The sequence below is a fragment of the Protomyctophum bolini genome (genome assembly GCF_963924005.1).
Source record: "Protomyctophum bolini genome assembly, chromosome: 23".
Taxonomy (NCBI): domain Eukaryota; kingdom Metazoa; phylum Chordata; class Actinopteri; order Myctophiformes; family Myctophidae; genus Protomyctophum; species Protomyctophum bolini.
Window position 1 is genome coordinate 11,174,897 of NC_137884.1, and position 12,487 is coordinate 11,187,383.

Sequence of the window (12,487 nt, forward strand, 5' to 3'; positions counted from 1 at the left end):
CAACGAGCCATTTTGTTTTGCGCTCAAGAGTTGTGTATCATGTAGCCCCTCGCCCCGTGACCCCCAGGACCCCCGGGGTTCATCTGTACCGCTTATAGAAAGGGATGCAGTCTGTGTCTGACATGCACCGCCACCTCTTGTTCACTATATCGCCAAGATTATTATCACACCGTTAACATTTAACCGCTTGAACCCCCAGCATCCATATTAGCCAACAATAGCCGATCTGCAAGCTCACAGCAAGTGTGATTATCATTATGTTAGACAGCCTACATGCGGATCCGACGTGCACGCGCGCACACTTGTTACTCATTGTTCTGCTCAAAATGAGCCGGTGTTTGGAAGGTTATTATTCCCTGTTCTAACATCGTGTGGACCAAAACAACTCCTTTGCGGGTTTGACTGGCACTGGCCTCACGGTCCCGCCTAGTGTAACAGGAGGGAATGTGTGAAAAATGGCAGATTCACAAGGTTGTAATGCAAATGCAATGCATATCTGCTGTTTCTGAACATTTTTGAAAAGGCACGACACCTTTTCAGATGGGGATCCGTGCCCAAATATGTATTTATTTGGCGGTCCTTGGCACAACATTTTGTCTACAACATAGGGTCGTATGTAACTATCAGAAGTTGTCCCATATCCGTTGCCTTAAGTGCTTAACGTGTTTATACGTGCAATAAAACTTGTTTCTGTGGTTTCAGACACTAATTTAGTCTTCTGTTTTCCTCTGTCTTTCAGATCCTCGGCCGCGTGTGTGCGAGTGTGTGTGTGTGTGTGTGCGTGCGTGCGTGTGTGTTTATGCGCGCACGTGTGTGTGTGTGCGTGTGTGTGTGTGTGTGTGTGCATGCGCGGCGGCGGTGGTGGTGGCGGCGGCGTTCGTTTCATTCCCTGGCTCCGTGGATGATCCTCAAGTCAACATGAAAGAATAAGGAATTGGTCTGTCTGTCTGAGAGGAGGAAATGGCTTTCTTTGATCTGTACCAGCCGCGCTACCTGGTGTCCGCCTGCCTCTGAAGGCCTCCCAGCCCATCGGAAGCCGTTTATGGGAACTACAACCATCGCGGTGGCCGCTCTCTCTCGGATTTAAGTTTTTACTTTTATTTTTTCTTCCCAGGACGCCGTTTTCCGTGTTTTTTTTTTTCTTTTTCTTTTGCCGAAGCGGCGGCGGCGTCAGTCGCTGCGGCAGCAGAGCAGCGACAAGGCGGACGACGGCGAGCGAAACAAAATGGCGAACAACTCGTACAGCGGCGTGAAGAACTCCACGATGGATTCCAACAACCACGCGGCGGATTTTGGCGTGAGCCTCAAAGACCTGCGCTCGCTCATGGAGCTGCGGGGCCCCGAGGGCCTGGGCAAAATCGCGGAGTCTTACGGGGATGTTCGGGGACTCTGCAACCGCTTGAAAACGTCCCCCACAGATGGTAGAGTACACACACTCTTCTCTCTTTGCAAGGCTTCATTCACACTCTAGAACACTCTAAAACACTCAGTGGAGCGCGCACACACACACACACACACACACACACACACACACACACACACAGGTGTTTTTTACTGGTGGCTTTGGGTGCTGTTGGGATGGATTCAATCACAGTGCTTATCAACATTTCCAAATTGATTAAACCACTGGATTAAACTTCTCAGTCAGACTGATTTCAGTCATTTGGATTCCATGTCTAACTCTTGGCTTTTCCTAAAAAGATGATTTATGTAGTAGCTCACAAGTATCGTGGCACTTTGTGAGCTTTGTTTTTTGGGGGGTGTACAACCCAAATATTGAATGGTGTTTATATCCCAAAACCCATGTGGGCTGGGAAAGTCAGGCCACGTACAGTAATTATATAATATTAAAGTTATTGTGAGACTAAAGATACTTTTGAATTGGTCACACTTGAAGCAATTTCCATAAATTCCTATCACAAATCACAGATGGGGATTAGTTGGAGGGACCCAACAAAACATTTCTGCCGTGAGATCTATCTATCTATCCATATTGTTGGTGTGGGGATGCAGACGTGGGGCCTAAACACAGACGTGGGGGCCTAAACACATAGTTTTGGTGTGGGGATGCAGACGTGGGGGCCTAAACACATAGTTTGGTGTGGGGATGCAGACGTGGGGGCCTAAACACATAGTTTGAGAGTCCTGTCATCCACCTTACCTTGACATCACCGCCTTGGAAAGCTCATATGCCAGACAGGTGGCGCTGACCCTGGCCCAGTCCTGCTCTATTTCTGGGGCCTGTGGATATGTCCCTCGCGTTCACTCCTCCCTCCTCTCTCTCTCTCTCTCTCTCTCTCTCTCTCTCCCCCTTTTCACCTCTGTGTATGTACGTGTGTGTGTGTGTGTGTGTGTTTGAAATGAATTACTATACGTGTAAGGACCAAACGGAAAGTATGGTAGACTTTTGCAACATGCACCCTACCCTACTTGCAAGTTGCAAAAGGGTTACATGTTGCAAAAAAATAGAGCAACTATGTGCATTGATGTGGTCTGCCCTTCATACTTGGTCACACAAACTGGAAAATACTCGATCTACAACCTCACTTGTTGCGATGTGATATTTTTCGGCATGAGGTAAAACAAAAATAAAATAGCCCAAAATGTTTCAAAATGACATTCATGACAACCGCCATCTAAATGTTGATGTCCTCACAAGTATAGTAATACGTGTGTGTGTGTGCGCGCGCGTGCGTGCGCGCTGCAGACAGACCAGCTGTCTGCCTGGGCACAGAACCAGGCAGGCAGGCAGGTCAACGTTCCCACATGTGGGGACAAATCAGGAAGGGTGTAAATGCTGGCTGGCATAACGACTCGAACAAGAGGGCCGGGTCGAAGACGACGGCGCGATGAGCTCGTCTGTGGAATAGAGTCGTGCCGCAGTGTGTTCACTTAATGTTGGCAGCGGCGTGTGTTGGGTTGGGTTGGGTTGGTTGGTTGGTGCTGCTGCTCGCTGTGTGCAAATGGAGGTATGATGAGATTGCGATCGTAGAAGATGAACCGTGAGTTGTTTCTGTTCTTCTGCGTTACGGTGACGGTATCGGTGGTTCTCAAACAAACATTCTCTTGTCAAGGAGCCCCAAATTAACATTTATTTCCGCCCTCATCTGAAACTGTTCTGAAACGGTTCGACAATAGCAGATGTACAAGCTTGTAGACAGTGCTCTATGTCTAATTTCAGCTAAAGGGTTCAAGTGGTTAATGTTAAAAAACGAAACAATAAAGGTTGACTTGACTGTGGTCCGTGTGCAAGCAGGCCCTTGATATAGTCTATAGGGCACACTTTCAAAAGACGATCTCACACAACAATTCGGTGGTCCCCCTGTAGTAGCTCTGAGCCCCCCCCCCCCGCCCAGGGATCTCATACCCCCTGTTGAAGACCACTGTCGTAGATGATGCATGGCAACTGAACACAAAAAAAAAACGTATTGTGACAACGCTTTGTGACCGACTCCGCGCCCTTCTCCTAACACCTCGTGCTCTATATGTGTTGACACCTTTCCTTGTCAGCGAACAGATGGCACTCGGCCAAGTGGGTTGGAAAAAGCAAAGCGGCCCGTCAGCACCTCAGCTAGACAGCAGAGCCGTTCCAAATCCCCCTTCTCCCTCTATCTATCTCTCCTTTGGGTTGGCAGTTATTAGCGGATAGTATTGTTATGCAGTTTTATGGTATCATTCTCTTTTTGTGAGTTTGTCTCTTTCCATCTCTCTGCCTCATGTGACCTTAATTGAACCTTTGGGGGATTTGATCCCAGATTAAAACGGCTCCACACACACGCGCACAGTGCCGCACACGCATGCATGCACGCACACGCACACACACACAGAGACACACACAGTGTGGCAGCAGCATCGGAGCTGTTCAATGTGTCCCTGCGAGTAGCGTGTGAAATGTTTGCAACAATCAAATGCAATGAAACAATCAACCATAATTGGTTGACCCCTTGACCTCAAAAGAAAATAATTTTCAATCTCAATCTCTCTACGTCGACAAATTGCTGAATATGAATTTGCAAGCTCGGTTGAAAAGCATGTTGTCTAAACAACATGCACGCGTTAGAGTCGGTGTCGAGTGGTTGAAATGGCAAACACGGTCTTCTCATATTTGGAGCATGAATGAGATCGGATGTCTCAGATTTGTGGCTGTACACTACTTGTCCTCCTGCACGCTTTTTTCTCCCCCTCTCCCTGAAGTGTGGCGATATAGGCCAGCCCTACCAGCAGTAGCACATCTGGCAAATGTTTTGGTCAGCATTTCAGAATGGGCATGCAGTTTTACTCTGGAAGGTTAATTGAATACATGTATTGGCCTTTTGTTACAGTAATCGTAACTCAGTGAAAGGTTAAGGGATGCATATATTTGAAGCACGTTTAAGATGGTTAAACTACTTTCCAATGAATAACCTATTGCATACTTTGCTACTGCATTTAGTAGCTCAGCCTCAGATTGTGGGAGAACATTTTTAATTTTATTGTTCCAGTGAGTTTACAGCGTTGTGTATTGAAGAAGCAGAGAGTTCAAAGGCCAGTGATTCTCAACCTGTGGTACGTGTACCTCACTACTGGTCATACGTGAGCCCTCCTCTGGTGGTACACGGAGGAGTCAGCACACCTAGCCGTTAACTAAAAAAAAGTTTTCTAAATCATGACAATTCTCTGAAAGATTTGAGGCACATTTTAACGATTTTTCAAAAATAGCATGATCTTGTAGCGATTAGACTTGAGTTTTGTCAGAGCAGCAGCATTATTGGCATTGGAATGGAACAAAAATCAAAATGTCCCCCTTGTGTTAACTGTGCATAGCTGAATAGGATGGGGCAGGTATACGCTCCTGTATTGTAACACCAGTTATTATGGTAGTACTGTACTTGGAGAGCCACATACAGTATTTTCTGAGGTGGAACTTCGGTATAAAAAGGTTGAGAACCAATGGCTAAACCTTATCTTTTGTTAACATGCCTGTAAAAAGGAAAGTTTGAGCCCTTTTAGGCAGCTGCCTACAGCTGCCTACAACTTGCTGTTTGTTACAAAGTCATACTGCCTGCAGCCCAGCCCAGTTGTTAGCATGTGCATAGCATAGATAAGCTAGGCTAGGCTTGTTTCCCCTCTCAGTGGGTACGCAGCCACCCAGGTTTTTGCCACTTGCCGCTTTCGGTCGGCTCATTCGCCACTGGCCTGGGAAATTAAGCTGTCTTTTAAGATTAGCGGAGCTCGACAATCGAAAAGGGATTTCTAATTAGGTGGCCGGCCATTGCTCTAACCCCTTAATCCAATCCTCTGCTAATCCGTCAACCATTTCCAAATTTGTACCCCGTCCCCCTCCCCTGGAAGTTTGACTTGACTTTCCTGGTGAAACTGTGCAAGTTGTACCTCCGTTGTTTGCTCAGGCTGAAGCCCTACCGATGGAGGATCCGATGTTTGGTGATCCCAATCCTGGTTTTACATTGTATTTGACTGATGTTCTGATATTTAGTCAAAGAGAAAACTTTGACAAAATATGATTTAAATGTAATAAAAACATACATTTGCTTTAAGAACATTGAACTTAATAAGCCAAAAAAAAGAAGAGAAAATAATCTTTGATAAACAAGAGAAAAATGGAAAACCTTTACAAAATTCAGTTATGTCCGCAAAGTGGGGTCCAGGGACTCTCATGGTTCCTTGAGGGGGTTGTAATGTAAATATGTAGGCCTGAATGTAATCGAAAAAAATGTAGAACCTTTCGAACCCCCCCTCCCCAATGTCCCCATGTGCCCAAATGACCATCCGAGCAGCCATCAGCTGCATGAAGCTGCAACTTAATTTCCCTTGTTTTTTTTAGGTCTTCCTCCCATCTTTATAACGAGGAACTCATAAAAATAGGGACAAGGCTGCTGTTGTGTTCATCAATATTATCGACCGTGTCGCCATAATTCCCCACTTGCACATATTCCCGGTTTGATTGCCATTTCAGTTTAGTCAAATATTTAGGTTCCAGCATATTGATTCATCCAATCAATCGTGGGGCTGTCTGGGGCACTTCCGGCAGTTTTGCCTGTTATGCAGTCAGGCATCTAACACAGTGGTTTTCAAACCTTTTCATATAAAGATCTATTGTTTATTCTGCATTTGAGTGGACCTCTGGTGGGCCCCAGACCATTGGTTGAGAACCGCTGATCTAACAGCCCAGCTGATATATGAGACATTATTTGACTTTAATTTTTACAACATCGGTACAGCAAATAACATGCAGCCCCATGTGCACCGATTTCTAACCACTCACTTTAATGTAATTATAGAGGGAAAAAAAACTGATGTGATGAGTTGCGAGTTGCGTCATTTTGAATAGGGCTTAAAGGACGACTTCAGCCAATCTTCTCATCATATAATTGTTCCTCACTAAAGGCCAGACCGCACCGATGCAACTCGTCGCAACTCCTTGCAACAAAACGGGTTTTTTGCAAAACTGCCATTTGGCATAATGGTTGCATGGTGCTGGAGGAGTTGCGTTGCAAATTATTGGTCAATTGGTGTGGAGTGGCCTTTAGGCTCATCCAAAAGGGTCCAAAATTATGAATATAGCATCAGAATAATTTTTAACCATATTTTATACTTCGGCTATCCGGTTTTTCAGAAAACCTATAGGATTTCAAAGACATTTTTAGAATCGGCCACAGATCTTAATGGGTTAAGTAAACTCATTGTAAAACGGATTGTCTTTTCAGAACAGTTCACTGGGGATTTCTCTTGCCCTCAGACAGTCACAGTCACATGGCTGGTTTCACACAGAGACAGAATTGCCTTCGACCCTGACAGGGAAAAATATATTTCAAATCAACAGCCTCTCTCTCGTCTGTTGATCGATTGTGAGGAAGCGGGGATTGTTTTGAAATTGCTCGTCATCTTAAGTCAAGGATTTCTCTTTAATTTTCTGGAGTTATAGGATGTCGAGTCTGTGAGCTGTCTGTGTCTTTGAACGCAAGAGAAAGGTGAACGGCTGCTGTACAGTATTTCATAGCACAGTCAGTCAGTGTTCAAAATGCATGGTATTAAAGTTCTCAGTCGCCACGATCGATTTCACTCATTTTGATTCCATTACCATGCATAGTTGGCCGCGGACCCCCATCTGAAAATTTAATCTGAAAATGGCAGATCAAAATACAAGAGCTGCTATTTTCAGTGCAGTACATGACGATGAAATACAAATCAGGTTTAATGCTTGTTTATCATAACCCAGTAGTTCCCAAAGTGGGGTCCGGGGACCCCCAGGGGTCCTTGAGGGAGGGACCCTTATGGGCCTGTAACAAATGTAACGAAACGAACCCTAACGGGTTCATTTGCTTCTATTTGTACACTCTCAGAGTTAAATTAATTTGATTTGATTTTAAGTTAATTGATTTTACAATATAAATTGGGGTCCCCGAGATAAACTAATGCATGTCAAACTGGGGGTCCTTGAAATTAAACATGCTGAGAATCACTGCTAGAGCCGAAAAAATCTTCTAATGGGGGTCTGTGGGCTAATTAGTGTCAATTTGGGGGTCCTTGACATGAAAAGGTTTGGGAACTCATGTGGCTGGAAATGTCAAACCTAGTGTAATAATCCTGTTTCAACAAGTCACAGATTGAGGACTTGCTGGGCCTGACTAACATTTTGCAGTCGTGAGAGTTTTAGTTTTTGCTTTAATCCATGCAAATGTCTGGTAGTGCGAGTCCACACACACACACACACACACACACACACACACACACACACACACACACACACACACACACACACACACACACACACACACACACACACACACACACACACACACACACACACACACACACACACACACACACACACAGGGCTTACCTTGACCCCCGGCTCTGGTGGCTGAAGTGACAGTCCTGCTCTCTGACAGGTCAGCCGGGGACAAGTGTCCAACTTAAACGGTTAATGATTAGCCGCTTGACTCCACAGGGACTCGACGATGGTGCTGAAATGATTTGAGTGTAGAGAGAGCAGTGAGGGCTATAGCTTATTCTACAATACATCCAATTCATTTGGGACTCAAAGACGCTTTACAAAACGGACTATAAAAGAAACAACTTCATTAAGGGAACTATAGTTGAAAGGCAAAAATACTAAGCAAAGTAATACTAAGACAATTCTAGAACCTGACAGATGCATGTCGTTCCAGTCGGGTGAGAAACCTTGGATGTCCAAATGGTTACCTTTTTATTATTTTAAAACCATTTTAAAATGGTGAAAATAGCTGATCTACAAGCTCGCGCCACGCCACATTGTGAGCTTGTAGATCGACTATTTTCACCAGTTTCCGCCGTAGTCTGAAAACCCACCTTTTCAGACTCCATCATGGCCCATAGCACTTACCCCACCCCCTTAGATAGCAATTCTAGTAGTCATAGCACGTCATAGTACATATGTGTAGCATAGTAGTATAGATGTATAGCTTATATGTATAGTTTCATTATAGATATTCCACTGTTACTTTCTTAGCTACGCATGTTTCATGATAAATGTCTTTATGTGATGTATTCCCATGCTTTTGTTCTTGCTTAATGTAAGTCGCTCTGGATTAAGAGCGTCTGCTAAATGCCTAAATTGTAAATTGTAAATTGTGCAACACTCTTTGTGTGATGAAGTAGGGCCTACATTTACCAAAAACAACTGATTTAAAAAATGGAGATACAAGTTTTCCAGTTTCCACCCCATATCAAATGGTTTTGTGCCAGGGAGGGAGGGACCCCCAAAAGAGAAGATTTGTGTTTTTACCCCTGGGGGGGGGTCCCCCACTTTGAGAATCCATATGGAGATAAAAGGTTTCTAACAATATATTGGTTTTGCTGAGATATTGCCCATTATTTGACTTGACTCCCAGAAGAGAAGATTTGTGTTTTTACCCCTGGGGGGGGGGGGGGTCCCCCTTTGAGAATCGATGCACTAGGCCAGGGATAAAAATGGCAAGGGCCCAGAGGCCAGTTGATAAAATGACAACATTAATGATACTTGATAACCTCTCTATTTTATTTGCTTTATTTCCACATAATGCAGTGGTTTTCAACCTTTTTCACATCAAGGCCCATTATGTATTCAGCATTTGACGCCCACGGACCACCATTTGATGAGATTTTGCCTTGTAGACCCAAAACTAAAGCATGTTCTTATCGTTGGATAAAATCTTGTCCACAATTCCATGCTGTATTGCTGTTGTTACCATTAGCATACAGAGATAACAGGCAAATGTTGATCAAAATAACAATTCCTCTACATTCTCTAATTGTAGACTTCTTGTAATTAAGTAATGCAGATGTTAAGACAATAATTTAACTCTTAAGAGCATAAAATTAAACCAATTGGCACTGCACTGCGGCGACATGGGCATAAGGCCTACGCTTGCATGCGGGCCCTTTGTCTAAGACAAATAATGAAGAACCTTGAATTGGACATGTAAGGGTCCATTTGGTTTCATTTTACACAAGAGTTAGACGTCTGATAAGGGTCCATTTGGTTACCAACTCTCCATAATGTAGCTGGGGACCACGGTACCGGACCACTGGTTGAGAACCACCGCTATAGAGTGTTAACAGTAACAGATCTAAGTCTCTCCAGCTTTTTAGTAAACCTATAATTCTAGGGGTTCTTGACACAAAAAGGTTTGAGCACCACTGATATAGAAACATAGGTTATTTTTCTCTATAGGATAGGATTTAAAAGACATTTGTACTAGAATGGGGTCCTCAGCGGATCTTAACGGGCTATAGCGTCCTGGCTGTGTCACTGCCCTCCATTTATGACTCACGCGCTCCGACCGGCCTGTCATCTCGCATTTTCTTCTCTGTCGTTCCCCGTCCCCCGTCACTCTTCACCGTGAAATAACACGTAGCAAATTGGAAATGCCTCCTCACGAAAAAGCAGAACGCTTTTCTCTCTCTCTCTCTCTCTCTCTCTCTCTCTCTCTCTCTCTCTCTCTCTCTCTCTCTCTCTCTCTCTCTCTCGCCAACGCTAAGCCCATGCATAAGTGGCATTAAAGTCCAGTATTAAAAAAAAAAAAACTTTCTTTATTGCGGGGGTGGCAGTGCGTCGTGTACCGCCGATGGTGACTCATCGCCGGCACACAGTGCCATCAAACCAGACCAAGGCTTCTTTTTTCCTGCCTTTTCTCTCTCTCTCTCTCTCTCTCTCTCTCTCTCTCTCTCCGCTCCCCCGGCTGTCTCTCACCATGTGCTTTCATCCTCTCCATGCCTCTAATGAAAAGACGCTGACAGCTAATACCCCCCTTAAAAATGTTCCACCTTATTCTCCCGTTGGATTAGTGCGATAGAAGCAAAGTGACAGAGAGACGATCAACTGTGCCGTTGTTGGAAGGACAAACGAGAGGATGGGCTAGAGCCCTGACCGATGCCCCATTTTTTGGTTTCTGCGTCTGATACCAATCCAATTTCGGAGAGTCGGCCACCAATTACCGTTTTTTTGACAGATATGTTTTATTCAAAAAGTAATTATTTGTTATATATTGGAAATGCTTGGAAATACATCTTCTCTTCTCGGGGGTCCCTGGCACAAAACATTTTGGGGTTCCGCAGGCAAATAAATATCAATTTTGGGGTCCTTGACATGGAAAAAGTTTGAGAACCACTGGCTAGTGATTTACCCCAGCATTGTTCTAACCAAAAAGCTATTCTGGGTTAGGTTTGTGTGTGGATGGAAAGAGGAGGGCACCATGTAAGACCCAAGTACTATAGACACAAACTATGAGCTTGTAGATGGTGTATTTTTGAAAATTGTACCTTTACGATAATATATGATATCTTCAATAATGGCTCCATTAATTGTCTCCATCAGGCCGAAGGCATGGGGAGAGTATGTTTTGCACTCTGTTTTGTGTCCGTCCGTCCGTGTACAGCTAATCTCTGACACCGCTGGCCCAGCCGATGCCAAAGCGTGCACACACACTCCCTGGATGCCAACGATGAACCTCTGCCCCAATTTTTCAACAGCAGCCTTTAATAGCGCCACCATGAGGCCGACTTTTGCTAAACACATTTCTTTACATTACCTGTACACATTTTATCAATACATCATGCAAATCGATGTACACTATCTCCATAGTCATGTCATCGAAACGGACCGGTCTGCTTCCCCATATTCAATCCCCATTGGCTATTATTGCCTTCCAAAGGATTGGTCAATTGAACAAAATGCCTCAAAACATGAACGCAGAGTGCAATTTGAGGGAAATTTTGCATGCAAATTCGGACTAGGCAGAGGAAGAAATGCCACTTGAAAAATGTCCTCATCAGCCTCATGGTGGCGCTATAACTGGCCCATTCATGTTTTTACCTGCATCGTTCTGTGTAAAACTTTGTATGCACACTAGAGGCCAAGGAAAAACCTTTGACCTGCATTTTTCCACATCTGCTCTTTATAGCGCCACCAGGTTACCCTGACACCGGTGCTGCAAAAACAGACTGATCTACAAGCTCTCAACGCGTAGCGAACGGGTCTGCAAAACAGGAATGACGCGACCCCTTGAGAGCTTGTGAGTCTGGCTTTTGTGCGACCCGCAGTGAGCTGTTCTCACATTACTTTTATAAATTGGCATATCGCCCAACCTTAATGCACACATGCCTAAAATTGCTGATATTTGCGCCGCCCTCGTTGAAAACAATGTATTTAAAACTCCAGCTTGTCCCACTCCAATTGAACTCCAGGCTGCATGAACAGCGCTCGAGCGCTCAGTTTTCTGCCCCCTCAATGTCCCAAATCTGTGATTTCACCAGCTTTTCTGCGCAGCGGTAGCTTTGCTTTGCGTTTGCTTTAGTCAAAACTAAAAGCGAGTGACAGCGAGACGAGATTATCACAGCATGTTGACCGTAGCAATGAATGGAGAGACCTACTTGGAATTATTAAATCCATTATTGGCCTGGAGAAAGTAACAGCCGCCGCCACCTCCTCCTCCTCCCTGGCACGGGTAATAAGCTAGCCATGTGCTGCTATCTGTGTTTTGTTTACCCAGTGACAGGGACTGAGAGGCTTAATAGTCATGTGATCATGACTGTTCTGATTGATTTCTCATATCCCATCCTGATTGGCTAAGATTGGCTTCCAAAGTTTTCAGGAGTGGCCCGTTTTGAACAAAATGCTTGAACATGAACACAACGTCCGATTGTGGTGAAAATGCACGCATTATTCCCAATAGGCTGAGGAAGAAATGCCACTTTTTCCAAAAATTATCCTATCCTGGTAGAGACCTGTGCCCCAAGGGGCACTTTTTGAGTGGTGCATATATAGACAGCCGTGTGTGTCCCTGGCTGTGTCCTTGGCTGGCCGAAAATAGCGGTTGGTTGGTTTTCACCACCAATTGTCACTGTTGCGCAGCCTAACACACACATATATTAACTGTATATATGATGATTTCGGTGTGACAGTGCAGTGAAAGTACAGTACAGTAGAGGGACCCGTCCGTGTCTGCGGTTGGTTCTGCGTCCAGCAGGT

The 12,487-nt window shown here is 44.7% G+C and overlaps 1 protein-coding gene across 3 annotated transcripts in view; it reads left to right on the forward strand.

Moving 5' to 3' along the window:
- Positions 1-12,487, forward strand: part of atp2b1a (ATPase plasma membrane Ca2+ transporting 1a) — a 77,041-nt gene that overhangs the window by 13,884 nt on the left and 50,670 nt on the right. For all 3 annotated transcript variants that reach the window (XM_080757459.1, XM_080757460.1, XM_080757461.1), the window contains exon 2: positions 740-1,421. In XM_080757459.1, coding sequence (XP_080613585.1) covers positions 1,226-1,421 — 196 coding nt within the window. In that variant the 5' untranslated portion in view covers positions 740-1,225. The remainder of the gene's footprint in view (positions 1-739; positions 1,422-12,487) is intronic.